Source organism: Thermobia domestica, chromosome 11 (assembly GCF_964235325.1).
Source record: "Thermobia domestica chromosome 11, izTheDome1.hap1.1, whole genome shotgun sequence".
Classification (NCBI taxonomy): domain Eukaryota; kingdom Metazoa; phylum Arthropoda; class Insecta; order Zygentoma; family Lepismatidae; genus Thermobia; species Thermobia domestica.
In genome coordinates, this window is record NC_137464.1 from 259768608 (window position 1) to 259785615 (window position 17008).

Genomic DNA, 17008 nt, shown 5'->3' on the forward strand with positions numbered 1-17008 from the left:
TATTAGATTTGCATAACGGACAAACACACGAATAAATATTCAGCTTTATATATGAGTTGTAATATTTTGTAAATATTCTTGGTTTTAGTATTACCAGTTAAAAAAAAAATCGTTTCAAGTGTGCTATAACAGGGAACAGGGTGTCTACTAAAATTGCAAAATGGATTTTCGTGACTTTCTCGTGACCTTTTCTTTCCCAAATCATAAAATTTTAGTAACATTCTCAAGAGCGAATTTGGGTGCGATTTGGGCCAAGTTTTCATGCGTGCGATAGAAACGTACTTTGCTTGCGATTTGGTAGCGTCTAAAGAAAACCATAGACATTTTTGGTGGTGAATTTTGACGTTTTGTAGAACAAAATTTTCTAGTCTGTAATTATATTTGTACAGATTAAAAAAAAAAAAAAAAAAATCGTGACCCAAAAGCTAAATTTCTTGACTTTCATGCCGTTTTCTGATTTCATGACTTTCGTGACCAATAGACACTGTATAATTATACTAAACTGAAATGAAATAAAATCTGAAGTTATCATCCCTTCAATGCAGTAAAAGTGATAGATGAAAAATGCGAATAAATGCAAAAGAAATGGAACGAAATAGAGTGGTGGAAAAAATAGAACGCACAGACACGACGTTCAAAAATATTCTATATCACGTAAGACCAGCAGCTGTGTGGCAAAACTCAATAAATCATATATTTTGCCACTTTTACAAGAAATCGCGAATTGTTCTTTGGCCAAATTTGACATTTTATGGTTTCTTACTAAGGTATTTTTCACCCTAGCACCAGAAATACAAGTCACATTGCTCGCAGTTAATCGTGGAACACAACTGACTTGTGAAATATGGAATTTAACGCACTAAATCACTATTGCCAAAACAAATCGCAGAAAGCACAGTTGATGTTCTTACGAATTCAAAGGTTCTGACGTGCTCCAGATATGATCTTGTCACATCGGTAGATGTTAAACGATCGCTTTAAGGCCTCAAACGTATCTTAATGGATACACGGCATAACTTATATGTGGGCAACCTAAAGAAACCTGCTTATGATATCGTTCAACCAGGTATAAACTAACGTATTTTGTCTTCAGTTTTATGATCGATATTCATATGATTTGTAATTTCCTGTCTTTTTCATCGTCTGATATGTTTTCGTTATTGATATTTTCAAAGTTACACTAATTAATTAGTGCTATTTACGATTCTTATTGTAGAATAATATATTTAATGTAAGTCTTTGGTAAATTAATGAATATATCAATTTCTGCCGTTTTCAGTGTTCTATTTTGTCACAGCTACTTGTCTTAATACATTACAACTTCACATAGATTGAGACTAACGTTTGCAACAAAGGTGAGCGATCTACTATTGGAATAAAGCAGCCCATTAGATAAGTGAGTTATTTGAAATTAAATTATCAAATAGTTAATTTTTAACTTCAATACAAGTATCATCCAAAATTAGAAAGAATATCTCCTAACAACTGAAAAAGGAAACCAACCTTCGCTGTTTTATCCTGTGAACCTGTGGCTATCAATTTGTCGTTTGGAGACACGCAAACACTGTTAATATCTTTGTCATGCGCTACCTCAGTGTGCTTAACGACCAATGTCTGCGCTGTTAGCTCATCTGCAAGAAAAAATTAAAAGTACAGGAAAAAATTAATAGTCATCGCTTAAATACATGTAGATAAGAAAATAGTCAATGCTTGTAATTTATTCGCTACTACCGGAACTTCCTAATCCTGTCACGGGTTGAGTAACGTTCAATGAATACTATAAAATGTAAAAGTTTTCATATTGCTTGTACGCACGCACATATTAATGAATAATAAAATGGAAATTTATTTCCTTTATATTAATGAAAGGAGAAAACAACCTATTTAAACTTAGTTTAACACACCAGATCTTCTGTAGGTGCGAATTCAATAACATACAAGAGTAAAAAAGTGAATGATTGGAGTAAGAAAGTGAGTGGCTGTTCTGTAAAGCGACTGGATGGCGTAACGGTTAACACATCAGTACGGTATGTCGGAGATCCTGGGTTCGAGTCTCGATCCAGTCAATCATTTTTTCACTCTTTGTATGTTATTGAATTCGCATCTACAGAGGATTTGATGTGTAAAAAATCTGTAGTTTTCTTCTTTCATTAATATATGATATTACAACCGTCAAAAGGTGTTCTCAATATATGGAGACTGAATTGTCCAAGCACAGCAGCTAAGCTGTGGTAGAAGCCATGTAATCTGAATGGAGAGCATCGACTTCAGGAGTGAGGGAGTGTGTGACTGTTCTAGGAAGCGGACTGGGTGGTGTAGTAGTTAACGTGCCGGTACAGTATGCCGGAAATCCCGGATTTGAGTCTGGTTCAGTCATTCACTTTTTCACACTTGCTGTATAATATTATTATTTATCTTATTTATGCGTTATGATTTATTTGATTCCAACATTTGGATAAGAAAATCCGTTTACGCCATCGTCTGGGAAAATCAATTAGAAGAGAATCTCGATCTGCTTCGTGGTCATATGCCTTTTCTCTTTAGACCTACATTTTATCCTATGTCTGGAACTCCTATAAATGGACTAGCAAGTTCGTTTTTTAATGCGAAAGAACACATACGAGACTCCAACCAAAAAGATCTTGCGGTGTTAGGTTTATCTAAACACTTAATGGACACTAAGCACATCATAAATGAGGTAAATATACTTCTAGCAAAAAAATTAGAACTTGGGAACCAAAATTAAACCAGGATAATGGAACACTAGGCAAAAAATGGGATTAACTTATAAAATAATAATAATAATAATAATAATAATAACAATAATGACTAAGTGTATATTGGGTTTAAAATTAGATCGCAACATTCATTTTAGAGACTTTTCCATACATTCTAAAAATAAGCAATGCTATGCCCTTCATCGCGTTGGGAAGTTAGCGCGACAATTCGTTAGTTTTTCTCGTTATCCCCGTTTCATCGGATTCTGCGTTCTCTGAAAACATAATTAATTTTTTTTCTAAGCATGGGAACTTTTTTTAATTCGCATAAACGGTACCTAGCACTTTGCTGAACTCTTTACTTCTAAAGCTCAAGATAAGCTACATGATGCACATTCCAGTGGGTAGCGTGTGGTCAGCTCAATGGTTCCCAAGGATATTATACGTGGCTATCTAGACAGAAGAGGGCAACCTCTTAAGCAGCAGCCAACTACTTCAGTATGATGTATCGAAACAGAACTTCTATTTTTCATCGAAAATCGAATCTAAGAGCACATGCATCGAAAGGAACCTACCAGAAAATAAGTGCGTGAAAAATACCTGGAAATTCTTGAGGCACATCCCATAACTTGATGCACGTGTCCTGACTAACGGTGACAAGGAAAGTGGCGGCCAGTTGACTAAAGGCGACGCATCCAACAGATCCAGTATGTCTACTGCCAACTCCTATTAATTTCACTGCATTCGTCTTCGAGTCCATTAGCCATAATCTTACTGTGTTATCCTGAAACACGATAAAGTGAAAAAAATAATGTTTTAATAATAATAATAATGGAAATATTGTTTTCTGTGCAATATATTACACATATTTTATAAGCTGTAACGGCGAAGTATGACTCAATGTTTCAAAACAAAAAAACTAACGTGAAATATTTTAACTTATACATCCATTTTTTATTTATGGTACTATATCTAATATTGCTTTTATTGCAATGGAGGAACATAATAGAGAATTAAAAATAATAGAATTACTCCACAAGCCCAGCAGTTCCCAAATTTGCTGAGACTCTGCCACCTTTTGCATTTCATATTTTTTCCTCATATGCTCCTGAACCCCAAATAAAAATAATGCCCAAACTCGCAGTGACACTGTATTTTTTAGAATAGAATACTCATTTACATTATCAGCATGTATGACTTTAAATGCAAAAACATAAAACTAGAAAAAAAATTACACAATCATTACGAAGAAATATTAATATAATGTGCGTCTAACAATGATACACAGTTTTTTTATAGTTTTTACAAAGAACCTCACAATTTCTACAAAGACCTTCATTTTGAGAATTATCAGCTACGTTATTCACATTTTACACATAAAAATATTTCTCGTACATTCAATGGTTCTCATACTCATAATTACCTTTGCACTAGACGCCAGAAGATATGGATTGGTACGGGAGACATTTAAAGCTAATACTAAGTCTGTGTGTCCTTTTAGCAGCTGACAATCGAAATCTGAAGTCTTGTAAATCTTAATGTGTGGACTGTTCGTAGCAACTGCAAGGTAAGCATCGTTTTCTCCCATGAATACGACGTCCAGAATATCATCGCTAAAGCCCACAAGCTGAAATGAGAAAGAAATTAGCATAACACAATCTTTTTTTTTTTTATAAGAAGAAAGTTTCTATCTACACATCATATTATATAAAACTAACAAGAGGCCGTGCTAGGACTGTAGACGACCAAACAAGTAGACATGAAATGAAATGAAATCTTTGAGGTTTACGTCCCACGGTTATGCCGGTTAGGCTACAGGAGACGATGATTATGAGTAATGAGTGAAATGGTGGAATGAAGAAAGTGGGAGGAAACGGGAGAACCCCGAGAAAACCCACGAGCACGGTGTTTGTCCACCACAAAGTTCACTTGGCGGGGGCTGGAATCGAACCCGGGACCCGAAGCACCAGAAGTGAACGCTCTACCACTGAGCCATCGCGGCCCCCAAACAAGTAGACAGTTTCTAAATGTGCGGTAAGAACATTACTTCCACTAGCCGTATGGAGGGGCATGGTGGATAAGTGGCAGAGTGTTTACCTCTGGCGCGTGGGGTCTCTGGTTCGATCCCAGACCAAATTTAGTTAGTGGCGGACAACATCGTGTCCGTGGGTTTTTCGGGGCACTTCCGTTTCCTCCCACATTTCATTCCACCAATTCTTTCATTATCATTTACTTGCCTTAATCATCCGTTTTCCTTAACCTAAAGGGCATAAACGAGAGACGTTAAACTGAAAGATTTCATTTCATTTTTCCATTAGTCGTACTATTCAACATACAAGGCGTTATTTTTGACTTTCTAGAGTTGAGTTCGCTCCATCTTACTTCAACTAGTTTTCTAATTGCCTCTCACGATGCAAGCTAAAAACTGGAAGTTCTATGTATCTGCTATCGCAAATGGTATCACGGACAAGACGCTAACTGGAAAACCAAAATTAAACAACCTTATATATTTAACACAATGGAATAACTAATCTATATTATGCCGTAGTATTTAACATGAAATAATTTCGAGAGTCGCTCCTACTCTCTTCGTCCGTTACAAACCGAAAGATGACTGTTGACTAACATTCTTGCTTGTCCTTTTCTAACACTGCATCGTATCTTGGTTTGTAAGGCGTAATATTTTCTAAATTTAAAATACAGGACACAGTGGTTCAGTGGTAGAGCGCTTACCTCTGGTGTGTGCGGTCGCTGGTTCGATCCCCGCCCAAGTAAGCTTGTGGTGGACAACATCGTGTACGTGGATTTTCTTGGGGCACTTCCGTTTTCTCCTACATTCTCATTCTACCAATTCTTCGTGGGATGTTAAACTGAAAGATTTCATTTAATTTTATCTTGTAGATAGTTTATACATGAGGAGAATATGTGTATAGGTTCTTTACGTACTGTAGCATTTTTAACTAACTCATACGACACACTTCTAAAAATATTGTAGGAAATTCATATAACCATAAAATAAGTTCATTACACAATTTCTTACGTTTAACTTAAAACAATGTTGTTTGTACCTGCTTCTCACATTGGAAGGTGTCTGCTTTATGCACAATAATATTGTGATCATGGCTTGCAATATGAAGCGTATTCTTGGATAACGTGTATTTGAGGTGAGTTATTGAGAAGCTCCCTTCGTCAGACGCTCCTGCCACCAAAGAATTCTTCTGACAATACAACTCTTGGCCCGTTTCTGCCTGCCAGATTCTGATCACACCTGGAATTTAAGACATCGGCGTTCATTATTACCTCTACAGAAGAACAACAACAACAAAAATGCTTTTCATTTCATATTTAAAACTATAACAGACTTACAAACAACAGGGATAAAATATATTGTAAAGTTTTGCTAAGCAGGTAGAAGGTATAGGAATCAAACACGGGAATCGTTTTCTTCCACTATCAATTTTATTACAAAAATTTCCTATTATAAACAGTATAATATAATATCACTATAAAAGTATAAAATTCTCTAATAACTAGGAAAAGTAGGCGTCCCAAGGCCCTGGCACCCAAGGGTAGGATCCGTACAAAGTTCCACGCAAACTAAGTGGGGTGGATTTAGGATTCTCAATGCTCCACACAAGCAGAGAGAGGTTAGAAAGTCACGAAACTCCAAGCAAGCAGGGTGGCTGAAGTTAGAAATTCCACAATGCTTCAGGCAAGCAATGGGGTCGATAGGAGGCCTTAGAACTCCAGGCAAGCTAAAAGATTGAGTTAGGTACTTTCCAAAGCTCAATGTAATCTGGGTGGCTGAAGTTAGGAATCCCGCACTGCTTCAGGCAAGCTACAAGCTTGGGTTAGGTACTTCTCAAAGGCCCATGCAAGTTGGGTGGCTGAAGTTAGGAATCCCGCAATGCTTCAGGCAGACAGTGGGGCCCATAGGAAGCCTTAGAGCTTCAGGCAAGCTAAAAGATTGGGTTAGATACTTCTCAAAACTCCAAGCAAGCTGAGGGAGTGGAGTTGACCAGGCGTGATCTGATGCCAGATGTGAAGGTGGTCCGGGTTTTATAGCTGCTTCAGTGTGGTGGTGGCGCTGGTGGTCCTCCTTCGTCACATGACCAGAGGTGACCACTTTGACCTAACCTCACTCAACCTCACGCTCACAAACTTACTTCGACCTCACGGTCACATCACCAGTCTGACCTCACGCTCACATCATCATTCTAACCTCACGCCCACTTCGTGAGATTGACGTCGAGTGAGCGTGAGTTCCGAACTCGTGAGCGCCGACCTCATGAGTTTGGACACCTTTGCACATGACTAGTGATATCCATGGTGTTCCTGTTGTCTGCCACTGTAACAGTTTGCAGCAGGACGCATGTGGTGTTTATAAATACAAGTATCTGCTGATTGTTTGTAAACAAATTCATACGAGGAATATTACAATATTGGAACTGGAAATGGTAAAATATCTATCACTTCCGTTTTAGATAAAGAAATAAGGGGGTACACGGAATGTATATTCTTGGCATATTGAATCAATGCCAGAAAATGTTATGCAGCTACCTGTCACTGCTTTTGCTCTATACGGATCAATATGGAAGTCAAAATTGACACTTTCGATTTAATGAAAAGTTACGGGCGGAGCTGTGAAGTATTATTGGGAACGGTGAATCCAATATACATACGAGGGTAATTCGGTAAAAACCTCCGTTTGTGTTGGCGAGAGAAATCCCCGGAAAAAAGCGACGTCAGTCCTGTGGCGCTGTGTACAATAGTTCAGTAAACAGTGAGCAGCGGAAGGAGAAGGTTGTGTTGCAGTTTCCTCGTCCGCTATAACAACTGAAAATGAACGTTCCAATAGAAACCCCCGCGAAATGTGAAGTATCTGCGGTAATACGATTTCTGATAACTTTCAGCAGCTACGATTCATCGCGAACTATGTGGTGTTTACGGACCAAACGTGGTGAGTAAAGATGTCATACGTGAATAGTGTTGCATGTTTAAAGATGGACGAACCGACGTGCACGATGCGGCAAGAAGTGGAAGTAGTTCCATTGGGATGTTTTTTTCATCCTTCCTATAGCCCAGATTTGACGCAAAGCGACAACCCCTCTTCAGGCACATGAAACAGTGGCTTGGGTCGCACCGCTTCGACAATGACTAGCGGATGGCTTCATTCCCAGGCGGGACATTTTCTATTACAGAAAGAATTTGGAAACTTGTAAAACTTTATGACAAGTGTCTCAATTCGAATGGTGAATATGTTGAAAAGTAATGCAATGTTGTACTTTTTCTAATGTCTATAACAAAAGTTCTGTATCAGCAAGTATATGTCATTGATAACCAAACGGCGTTTATTTTTCGAACTGCCCTCGTATATATCTGTTCTATAAGTCCTCCCATTCTTATACATAATTAGACAAAATATTTACAACTGACTGTATCTTATTATTATTAATTTTAACAAGACGCAGTCCCTAATAATGATCTGTCTAATTATTTGACAATATTTGTCAATTTCCGTTGTTAAATAAGAGCACATAGTTAAGAATTTTTACGAAAATAAAATACAAATAACAATGACTGAAATTCTTACCTTCATATACAGAGTCTGTCCAAGAAGTATTGGGACTATAGGCATGAGAAAAACTATAGATATATATGTATAAGGAGTTAAAATTCTTTAAGATAAGATCCTGCACTGTTGCCAGAGCTTTTCCTAAACTTGGTTCATCTCCTGGATGTATGCAACCGGAATCTCAGTCACTATTTCGAAGCTGTTTGCACTCTTTCTACCCTTCCATTATGGTGTCACTTCAGGCTCCGTTTCATTCGAGGAAAAATATTGGTGGAGCTAGGTCTGAACTGTAAGGAGGCTGAGGCAGTTGTATCACGTTGTTCTTTGCCAGAAACTCACAACCGGTCATAACATTGTCCGAAAAATCAGCATCAAGCTCCACACGTTCCAACAGTTCGTGACAAATCGACACACGAGTTTCTTTGTTATCCGGACAAAGCATTTGGAATGAATTAGGATATATCTTCCTCATCTGAGAATCCTCTGATTCCTGACAACAACACAAAACAACTGCTCACTTCCAACGCGATTCACACTCTGAAAAGGCCCAGAGCCATATAAGCAGTCTCGAGGCATAGAGCTGACATCCTCCACCAACGTCCCTGCCCATGGAGATCACTCTTTAGCTTCCCTTTTGATCGAGTTAGTTTGTAGTGGACAACATCGTGTCCGTGGGTTTTCTCGGGTTACTCCCGTTTCCTCCCACATTTTCATTCTACCAATTATTCCATAATCATTCACTTGCTTTATTCATCGTCTCCCTTAGCCTAAAGGACGTAATCGTGAGACGTTAAACTGAAACATTCTCTTTCCCTTGGATAAAAAAAAAAAAAAATCAGTCCTGATACTTTTCGGTGATACGCTGTATGCTTTCAAAATGCTTGATTTATTTTAATTTAACGCCCCTTTGAGTAAAGAGGCTGTATCAGACAGTGACGTACTGTTTAAAATGGTAAAGTGTAGTTAACAGTTTAAAGTTTTTTTTCCAAATTCCGGATCTTTTCCGAAATCCGGATTTTTCCGAATTCCGAATTTTTTTCGATTTTACTTTCCGAATTTCAGGAAGTAAAAATTCTGGAATTGGCCACCCTTAGATTACATAGAATCCAACATTTTTTGCACATCTGCGAGCACCAACTATTACGTGTCAAATGATGTTAGGTTTGACCCGCTGCAACTTACATACCTTGAGATTTGTAACACTAACTCCATTTCGTGTGTAAAAGGTTCAATACGTTTTAGACTACCTGACACTACACAGCCAGTTAAGCCTACAGAGTTGAACCATGTAGTACTCTTTCACTCTTATAAAAAAATAAATAAATAAAGTGAATAAACAAATGAATTTATACTAACTAGAACACTACTGTACCAATAGCAAGTAACAGTTGAGAATATTTTCACTTTAACTTGCCTTTGTTTCCAGCAGAAGCTACAATGATTCCTTCTGTTTTGATGGCCAACGGAAGAGAAACTTTTTCAGGGATTATGACTAGACCTTCCACAGCCTCATACACAGGTATGGTGCGAAGTGATTTCCCACTCTCCAAATTCCATAATATGATCACCTGATCCCTTCCTGAGCTGAAAACACAAAAATAAATAAATAACAGGCATGTAGTCATATAATCCAGAACATACGTTAATCATACAAGTATCTTATTAAAACAACACATTATATTACACAAGGCACCTGGATCACTAAATATTAAATCTATTCGGGCGATTTACCCTATGCCAATTGGCGCGTGGACATATTTTATCTTTAAGATCTCTATCTGAAGCTTCTTTCAAACGTTAAAAGATTCATGTCCAGATACTGTAACTAACCTTTATAATGTAAAACACAGTCTTAACTTTCCCATATACTTAAGCGTACCCTACAAACTTTATATACAGGGTGAACCTGAAAAATGTGCACAAACTCCGGGTGGTGATTCTTGACATCAAAAGAAGACAAAAGGTCCTCTTGCATCTTGTCGTATTCCGCGCAATGTACGCAGTGCACGTCTTTCTATTCCGTTCCAATTGTCAGGATTCGAGCTTCGATTCCAAGTTGGCACCCCCCTGTCACCCATACACGACGCGGAATTCGACAACATACAAGAGGATTTTTTGTCTTCTTTTGATGTCAAGAATTATCTCCCGGAGTTTGTGAACATCTTTCAGGGTCACCCTGTATATCTAACTTTCCATCTAGTTAAGCGTACCCTACAAAATTTATGTGTATCTAACTTTTCTATATACTTAAGCGTATTGTACATCTTTATATATATAAGCGTACCGTATAAATTTAATGTTTCTTTCACTCACAACAACTTTACTAATTGAACTTGATTCCTTTATGCTCTGAACGCTTCAATTTTTGAGACTTTGGCTCCCGGGAGACCCAGGTTCGATTGCTGGTGGGAACTCAAGTGGTTGTGATTCGGATCCTACGTTAAGCTATCTATCCACGTCTCATAGCCTCGCTACGGAAAGAGATGCTAAACTCTTAATTAGTCAAATTTCTTATACTGGTTCCAAAGAAGAAACCCAAATTTAAGAAAGTTCAAACTATTATAACATGATGATTGGAATTCGTAAGCTTGGGTCCGGAACGAAGAGGAGGAAATGTGAAATAAATGAGCTTCATTTTGTTTAAAGAGAAGGGGAAGTGGATGTGGGAGGGGAAAATACAATTGATATTTGTGGTTACGGCGAACTATGTTTTAAAGAGACATTGGTTGCGGTGATGTGATCATGCAGTTGACTGTCGAATGTTGTCAGGGTGTCTACTAGATTTAGGATTCAGGAATTAGATTTCTGGGCTTTCGGCATCTATGGCCATGTTAGCCCATCACGTATGAGGGATGACGTCCCTCGGCAAGCACACTATCTGAGGAAAGGGAAGGAAGAAAGCGGCCTGGGACCTATAAATTAGGTATCATCTCGGCATATGCCTGGTGTGAATGACGAAACCCCAAGAAAACCTCATTCAAGATGGCTGGCCTGCAAAAGCTTTTTGCACTTTCTCGACTGAATGCTCCCACAGGGAATCAAACGCAGGACTGCTCGCACCTAAGGCGAGAGCGGTAGCCACTACAGGGGCCACGAGTGTCTACTAGAGTTAACTTGGGTACTCCCGATGTCCTGCTAGAAAAACTTGCAGTATACTACGGTGAACTGAAAAAAGAAAATAATAGAAAATGAGTGCTACATACAACTGTAACGTTCTGATATCTAACAACCTGTACGGTCTTTTTCAATATTCTAATAGAAAGAATACACAAAAATTACTGGGTTAAAAACGAAGGGGAAAAAACAGAAGAGTAAGTATTTATTGGACGTTATTTCTTCCAGAATGCTTGTCGTAATCCATACTCACTATTTTGTGTGTGTGTTGAGTTCCATTCATCCCTTACAGGCAAACCTTTCCTCACCTGGTTCGCCGTATTACGTACATTTTTTTTTCATCCGTATTACATTTGGTACATAAAACTGAAGACTGAAGCCCATCAAGAATATAAGCTATCAAAATGTGTATAATCTTTATTTTATTAAGCTGTATAATCTGTTGAGATCCCCAACTATAACTTAACACGTAATTCACTTGAATTTTATTTTTTCTATATTTTGGACTCACATTCAATCTAAAAGGACCACAGTTTGAGAAACACTGGCCTAAACCATGAAGTTTATCAATACAAAATGACATGAAGTCAAGTATACATCCGAAAAGCACAAAATATCCGAAGTGGATTCAAAGATTAAGAAGGGACAACTATCAAACCACCAGAATGTTCGACAAATTCAAGATGAAAAATACCTTAATAATTTTCTTTCATACTCAAGTTTTCACGTAAGTGCAGTTGTTGTGCGTATATGATAATTTATCCTTAGAAATAAAAGAACTTACCTGACCATATGGATGTTATCAGAATGAAAAACAACTGCAGTCACTTGGCTATAGTGTCCTTCAAAAGATAAACGTATTTCTGACGTGTTGAGATCCCAAGCATGAATCGTATTCAATCCTGCTCCAAACAGCATTTTACGCTCCAAGTCTGGATGGAATTCTAAAACACTAAACAAAGCGATCAAGTAATACAATGTCGGTATTTACTACAAATAAATTTTGGTATACGTAAATGGAGAAAAAATATAACTGTTTGGGTTGACTCATATCTCTCAAGTACATTTATTAAGACAATGAATTTTAACTAATATTACAGGGCAATCTATACAACACAAAGCCATATTCTTCTAATATTTAGCAATTAAATAGAACTTTGATTTCTTTCCACTTCCTACTCATTAATCTATCTATTAAAATGCTACAAAAGCTATAAAAACGCCTGAACTCCAACCTTTAACTTTGGATTTCAAACCTTTGACTTACGGTTATTTGTGATTTCACGTTTAACAAAGACAGTATTTTAAAGTATGTGTACTTTAAATAAATTGTTATTTAAATGCATCTCTTTTTGTAAAGTTTATGTTTTAAAGCTATTGTTCAAAACCTTTGTATTTTAATAAGCCTTCTCCAAAATCAATGCAAATGAATTGTGCTGCCATCTTTGGAGTTCTTTTAAACTATACGTTTGTGGGCGTTTATATGTTTGTAGCCAATCTTTTAGACAATGAGATCTCGGAAATTACAGGCTCTAGAAAGATGAAGTTTATCACTGATCGATTGCAAATTTTGTGTAGATTGTCCAGTTCTAATTGAATATTAAAAAAACATGGCCATTATTTCTTTATTACATTTTTACGGGGACACTCGGAGTGCTGGAATTAAAAAAAAGGAAAAAAAAACAAGCATCATATCCTACATATTATATATTCCAATACCACACAATTGTATACATGGGTTGCATACCTCTCAGAAGTTTGTTTCATGGCCAAATGATAATGAAAAACGAAGGATAACTATTTCTCCACTCTAAGTTGAATCTTTATTGTTTGGAGTGTTTTGCCCAATGAACACCATATGTCACTGACATTATAATTAATTGTGTGTAATGTATTTTCTTATTACATACTGCATGCAAGAAGAAAGAAAACACTGATCATACATGAATTAAGAACTCCAAACGGAAGTAGGCTCAAGTCTTGCAAACGAGGTGCGAGATATTGAAAAAGTAATCGAAAATATCTCCCCTTTATGGTATCTCTTGCCAATTTTTATCAAAACCTCTTTCACCTGTGTCTGTAAAGGGACATGTACAGATGCGAGGAATAACAAGGAAATTCATGCTCATATATGAATGATGCGCTGTGTAGAGAGCGTAGGTTCAGCTAGTCTATCTATTAAAATGTTACGTCTCCAATCCTTTCGACAATGAGATCTCGAAAACCCGAAGTGCTAGAAACGTGCCGTTTTCGCTGGTCGATTCCAAATTTTGTGTAGATTGTCCTTAATTAAATATTTAAAAATTGTGCCCGTTATTTCTTTATTATTTTTTTTAAAGGTACACTGGAAATGTTGAAATTTTTAAAAAGTAAGGCAACATATCCTGTGAGTTATACATTCCAACACCATATTTGTATAAGGGGTTGTATATCTCTCAGGTGTTTGCTTCATGGCCAAATGATAATGAAAAATGAAGGATAACCATTTCTCCAGGCTAAGATGAATCTTTATTGTTTGAAGTGTTTTGCCCAATGAACACTATATTTCACTGACTTTATAATTAATTGTGTAAGTAATGTATTTGCTTATTACATACTGCATGCAAGAAGAAAGAAAACACTGATCATACATGAATTAGAAAGTTCAACCGGAAGTAGGCTCAATCTTGCAAACGGTTCGAGATATTGAAAAAATTCTCGAACCAGGTGTTTCCACATTTTTTCCATCTCCTGTGTATTTTAACAGAAACTTGCTTGTGAATAATAGTGATGCATACATGGAATTTAAATTTGTGTACAAACTGTACCATTTTGAGGTTCTCCATCAACAGTTGTTTTACTTTAATCAATTATTTATGTATTTATTCAAAAAAAGTTATAAAGAATTTTCTATAGCTATTTATTTCCTGTCCAGCCTGTACGTAGAATGAATAATTTAAAACTTTTTACAGAAAACTCCTACAGTTTGTTAATTGTCAGGAGGAGAGATTGAATTATGAAAAATAATCATAAAAAAATAAATAAATAAAAAATGTGCCGCCAATGACCAGGAAATGTACAGGACCTGAAATGTCAATACGTTACTTTCAAAGGTTGGTATCTCCTACGTCCAGCAATAAGGATGAAAGCGAGCATGTTATGTTCGCTTTCAGAGGTGTCATTTTATTAGCGTTGGACTTCAGCACTGACAGGGTTCCCCCTTACTTGGCGAGCACGAATTTCCTGACTTTTCCAGGTTTCCCAGACACAATTTACAAATTTCCAGTTTATACGTAAAAAATAAAAATAAAATTAAATTTAAAAAAAAGAAACTATTTTTTCCTATAAAGGAGTTCCTCATTTACTATGTATATAGCGCGTGTGTAGGTTCAGACTTTTGCAAGACAACTAATTTATTTCATAAAATATCCCCTACCAAACAGCTGGGTAAGGCAAAAAGTGATGGATTCTGAAAAGTAAAAATCCGTACTTGAAATTCCCTGACTTTTCCAGGTCGGTGGGAACCCTGAGCAATTCCACTTTTGTGATTAAAAGTGGATTTTAAAAGTAGTAACTGAGTGGTAGTAGTGCACTGCACAGTTCTTCAGATGCTGAAAGATATGGAAGAGTACCAAATTGGTATGGGATCATAGGAATATGATGGAATGAGCAATTTCACATTCTCCGATGCCAAGAATTCAGAAGGTCGAAGCAGTTCTACAAAGAACGCTGAAAAAAAAAAAAAAAAAAAAAAAAAAGAGGCACCTGTTGTTATTTTTACGAAATAAGCAGATATACAATTTGTTTGTTGTTACAAATAGTTTTATGTCTTCTATCAATTACCATTACTTTGTATACTGCTGTATATAGTTACTATGGGAAAGATACTAAAATAGTCTATATATTTTGCTGAACCCATATAAGGCTAATTAGTGACAACATTTGTTCAACGAATTTACCTTATCACTCCTTGAGCTCCACGTAAACTATGAATACAACAATTATGTTGTAAGTCCCATATTCTGATAGAAGAGTCAGTACCTCCGCTAGCAAGAATGTTATTACTTTTATCTAAAGATAGTTTTACTACAGGAGTTTTGTGAGTTGACTTCCATGTTTTCAACACAGTTTCATCTGCAAAAAGTACGAAATCAGAATTAGTCAAATTAACCTCCAAACAGTTATTTCAATGTTAATTTAAAAGTTCCTATATTACTCATCCTCCTCTACTCCAAGAGAGTAACCACTTTCCAATTATACTCGCTGAGATCTCTGACCTTTTTCGATGGCCAGTTTGGAAATTGATAATAGTGGGTCGTCTCATTCTTTCAGTGGGGCGTCCCAATTGCTTGAACCACCCGACCGATCTCGATCAAATTTTCAGCATAGATGAGCTTCCGACCTGAATGTTTTTTATCATTTCTATTTGACGGTACAATATATATATATATATATATATATATATATATATAAAACTTGAATCTTGAGGCACGCGACTGATCTCGATCAAATTTGCCACGCAGATGAGGTTCAGTTCTGGGGCGTTTTTTATCATTTCACTTTGACGGTGCAATTTAGGGGAGAGGGATGGCGGGGAGATATATAAAAATGAAAGTGACCACCTTTCTGGCTTAATAACTCTTGAACCACCTCACCAATCTCGGTCAAATTTTCAACATAGATGAGGTTTGGGCCTAGGATGTTTTTTATCGTTTCACTTTGACGGTTCAATTTAGGGGAGATATACAAAAATGAAAGTGACCACCTTTCTGGCTTAATAACTCTTGAACCACCTCACCAATCTCGGTCAAATTTTCAACATAGATGAGGTTTGGGCCTAGGATGTTTTTTATCGTTTCACTTTGACGGTTCAATTTAGGGGAGAGGGATGGAGGGGAGATATACAAAAATGAAAGTGACTACCTTTCTGGCTTAATAACTCTTGAACCACCTCACCAATCTCGGTCAAATTTTCAACATAGATGAGGTTTGGGCCTAGGATGTTCTTTATCGTTTCACTTTGACGGTGCAGCTTCGGAGAAGCGGAGGCAGGAGATCTCGAAAATGACCAAAATGATGATCGAAAATGACCGATAGTAGTGTCGAATCCATAGTATTGGGGGTCGCTGAGATGAACAGTCACATTTCCGACGCCGTTTAAATCCAAATTCAGCCCTGCAGGTAATTTTACTTAAAGAAAATTACATTTTTTTAAAAACCAAACTGAACAAAAATCAGTAACTAAACTTACTATGAGTAGAAAAGTTTGCGATGATGATAGCTAACACGCAGCATGTTCTCTATAGCCGTGTCCGAATCACCCAAAACGCACCGTTCATGCTACGTTCTACCGTTCCTTCAGCGGAAAATTGATGTTTTTAAATTAATGAAAACGTATTTTTAAAATTTCGCGTTATTTCGCGTATTGTTAGAAATTTCGCGCAAAACTGCCAATTTCGCGTTTTATCGCGCAATGGAAAGCAACGAAAATACACATAGAATATCATAAAACGTCAAGACACTGAAAATTACTTAATTCTGACGGATTTCGTTTTATCGCGCATTGCGAAAAACCCGTGCCTCTAATGATAATGAATGAAAAGGTACAATGAAGAAAGGGGGA

At 36.9% G+C, this 17008-nt stretch overlaps 1 protein-coding gene across 1 annotated transcript in view; it reads right to left on the reverse strand.

The window, feature by feature from the left end:
• The window catches only part of LOC145664983 (transducin beta-like protein 3), a 45699-nt gene that overhangs the window by 20485 nt on the left and 8206 nt on the right, over window positions 1-17008 (reverse strand). Inside the window, exons 4-10 of the mRNA XM_081732154.1 lie at window positions 15345-15519; window positions 12191-12358; window positions 9707-9876; window positions 5786-5985; window positions 4141-4344; window positions 3318-3501; window positions 1504-1631 (exon numbers count right to left, since the gene is read on the reverse strand). Coding sequence (XP_081588280.1) covers window positions 1504-1631; window positions 3318-3501; window positions 4141-4344; window positions 5786-5985; window positions 9707-9876; window positions 12191-12358; window positions 15345-15519 — 1229 coding nt within the window. The remainder of the gene's footprint in view (window positions 1-1503; window positions 1632-3317; window positions 3502-4140; window positions 4345-5785; window positions 5986-9706; window positions 9877-12190; window positions 12359-15344; window positions 15520-17008) is intronic.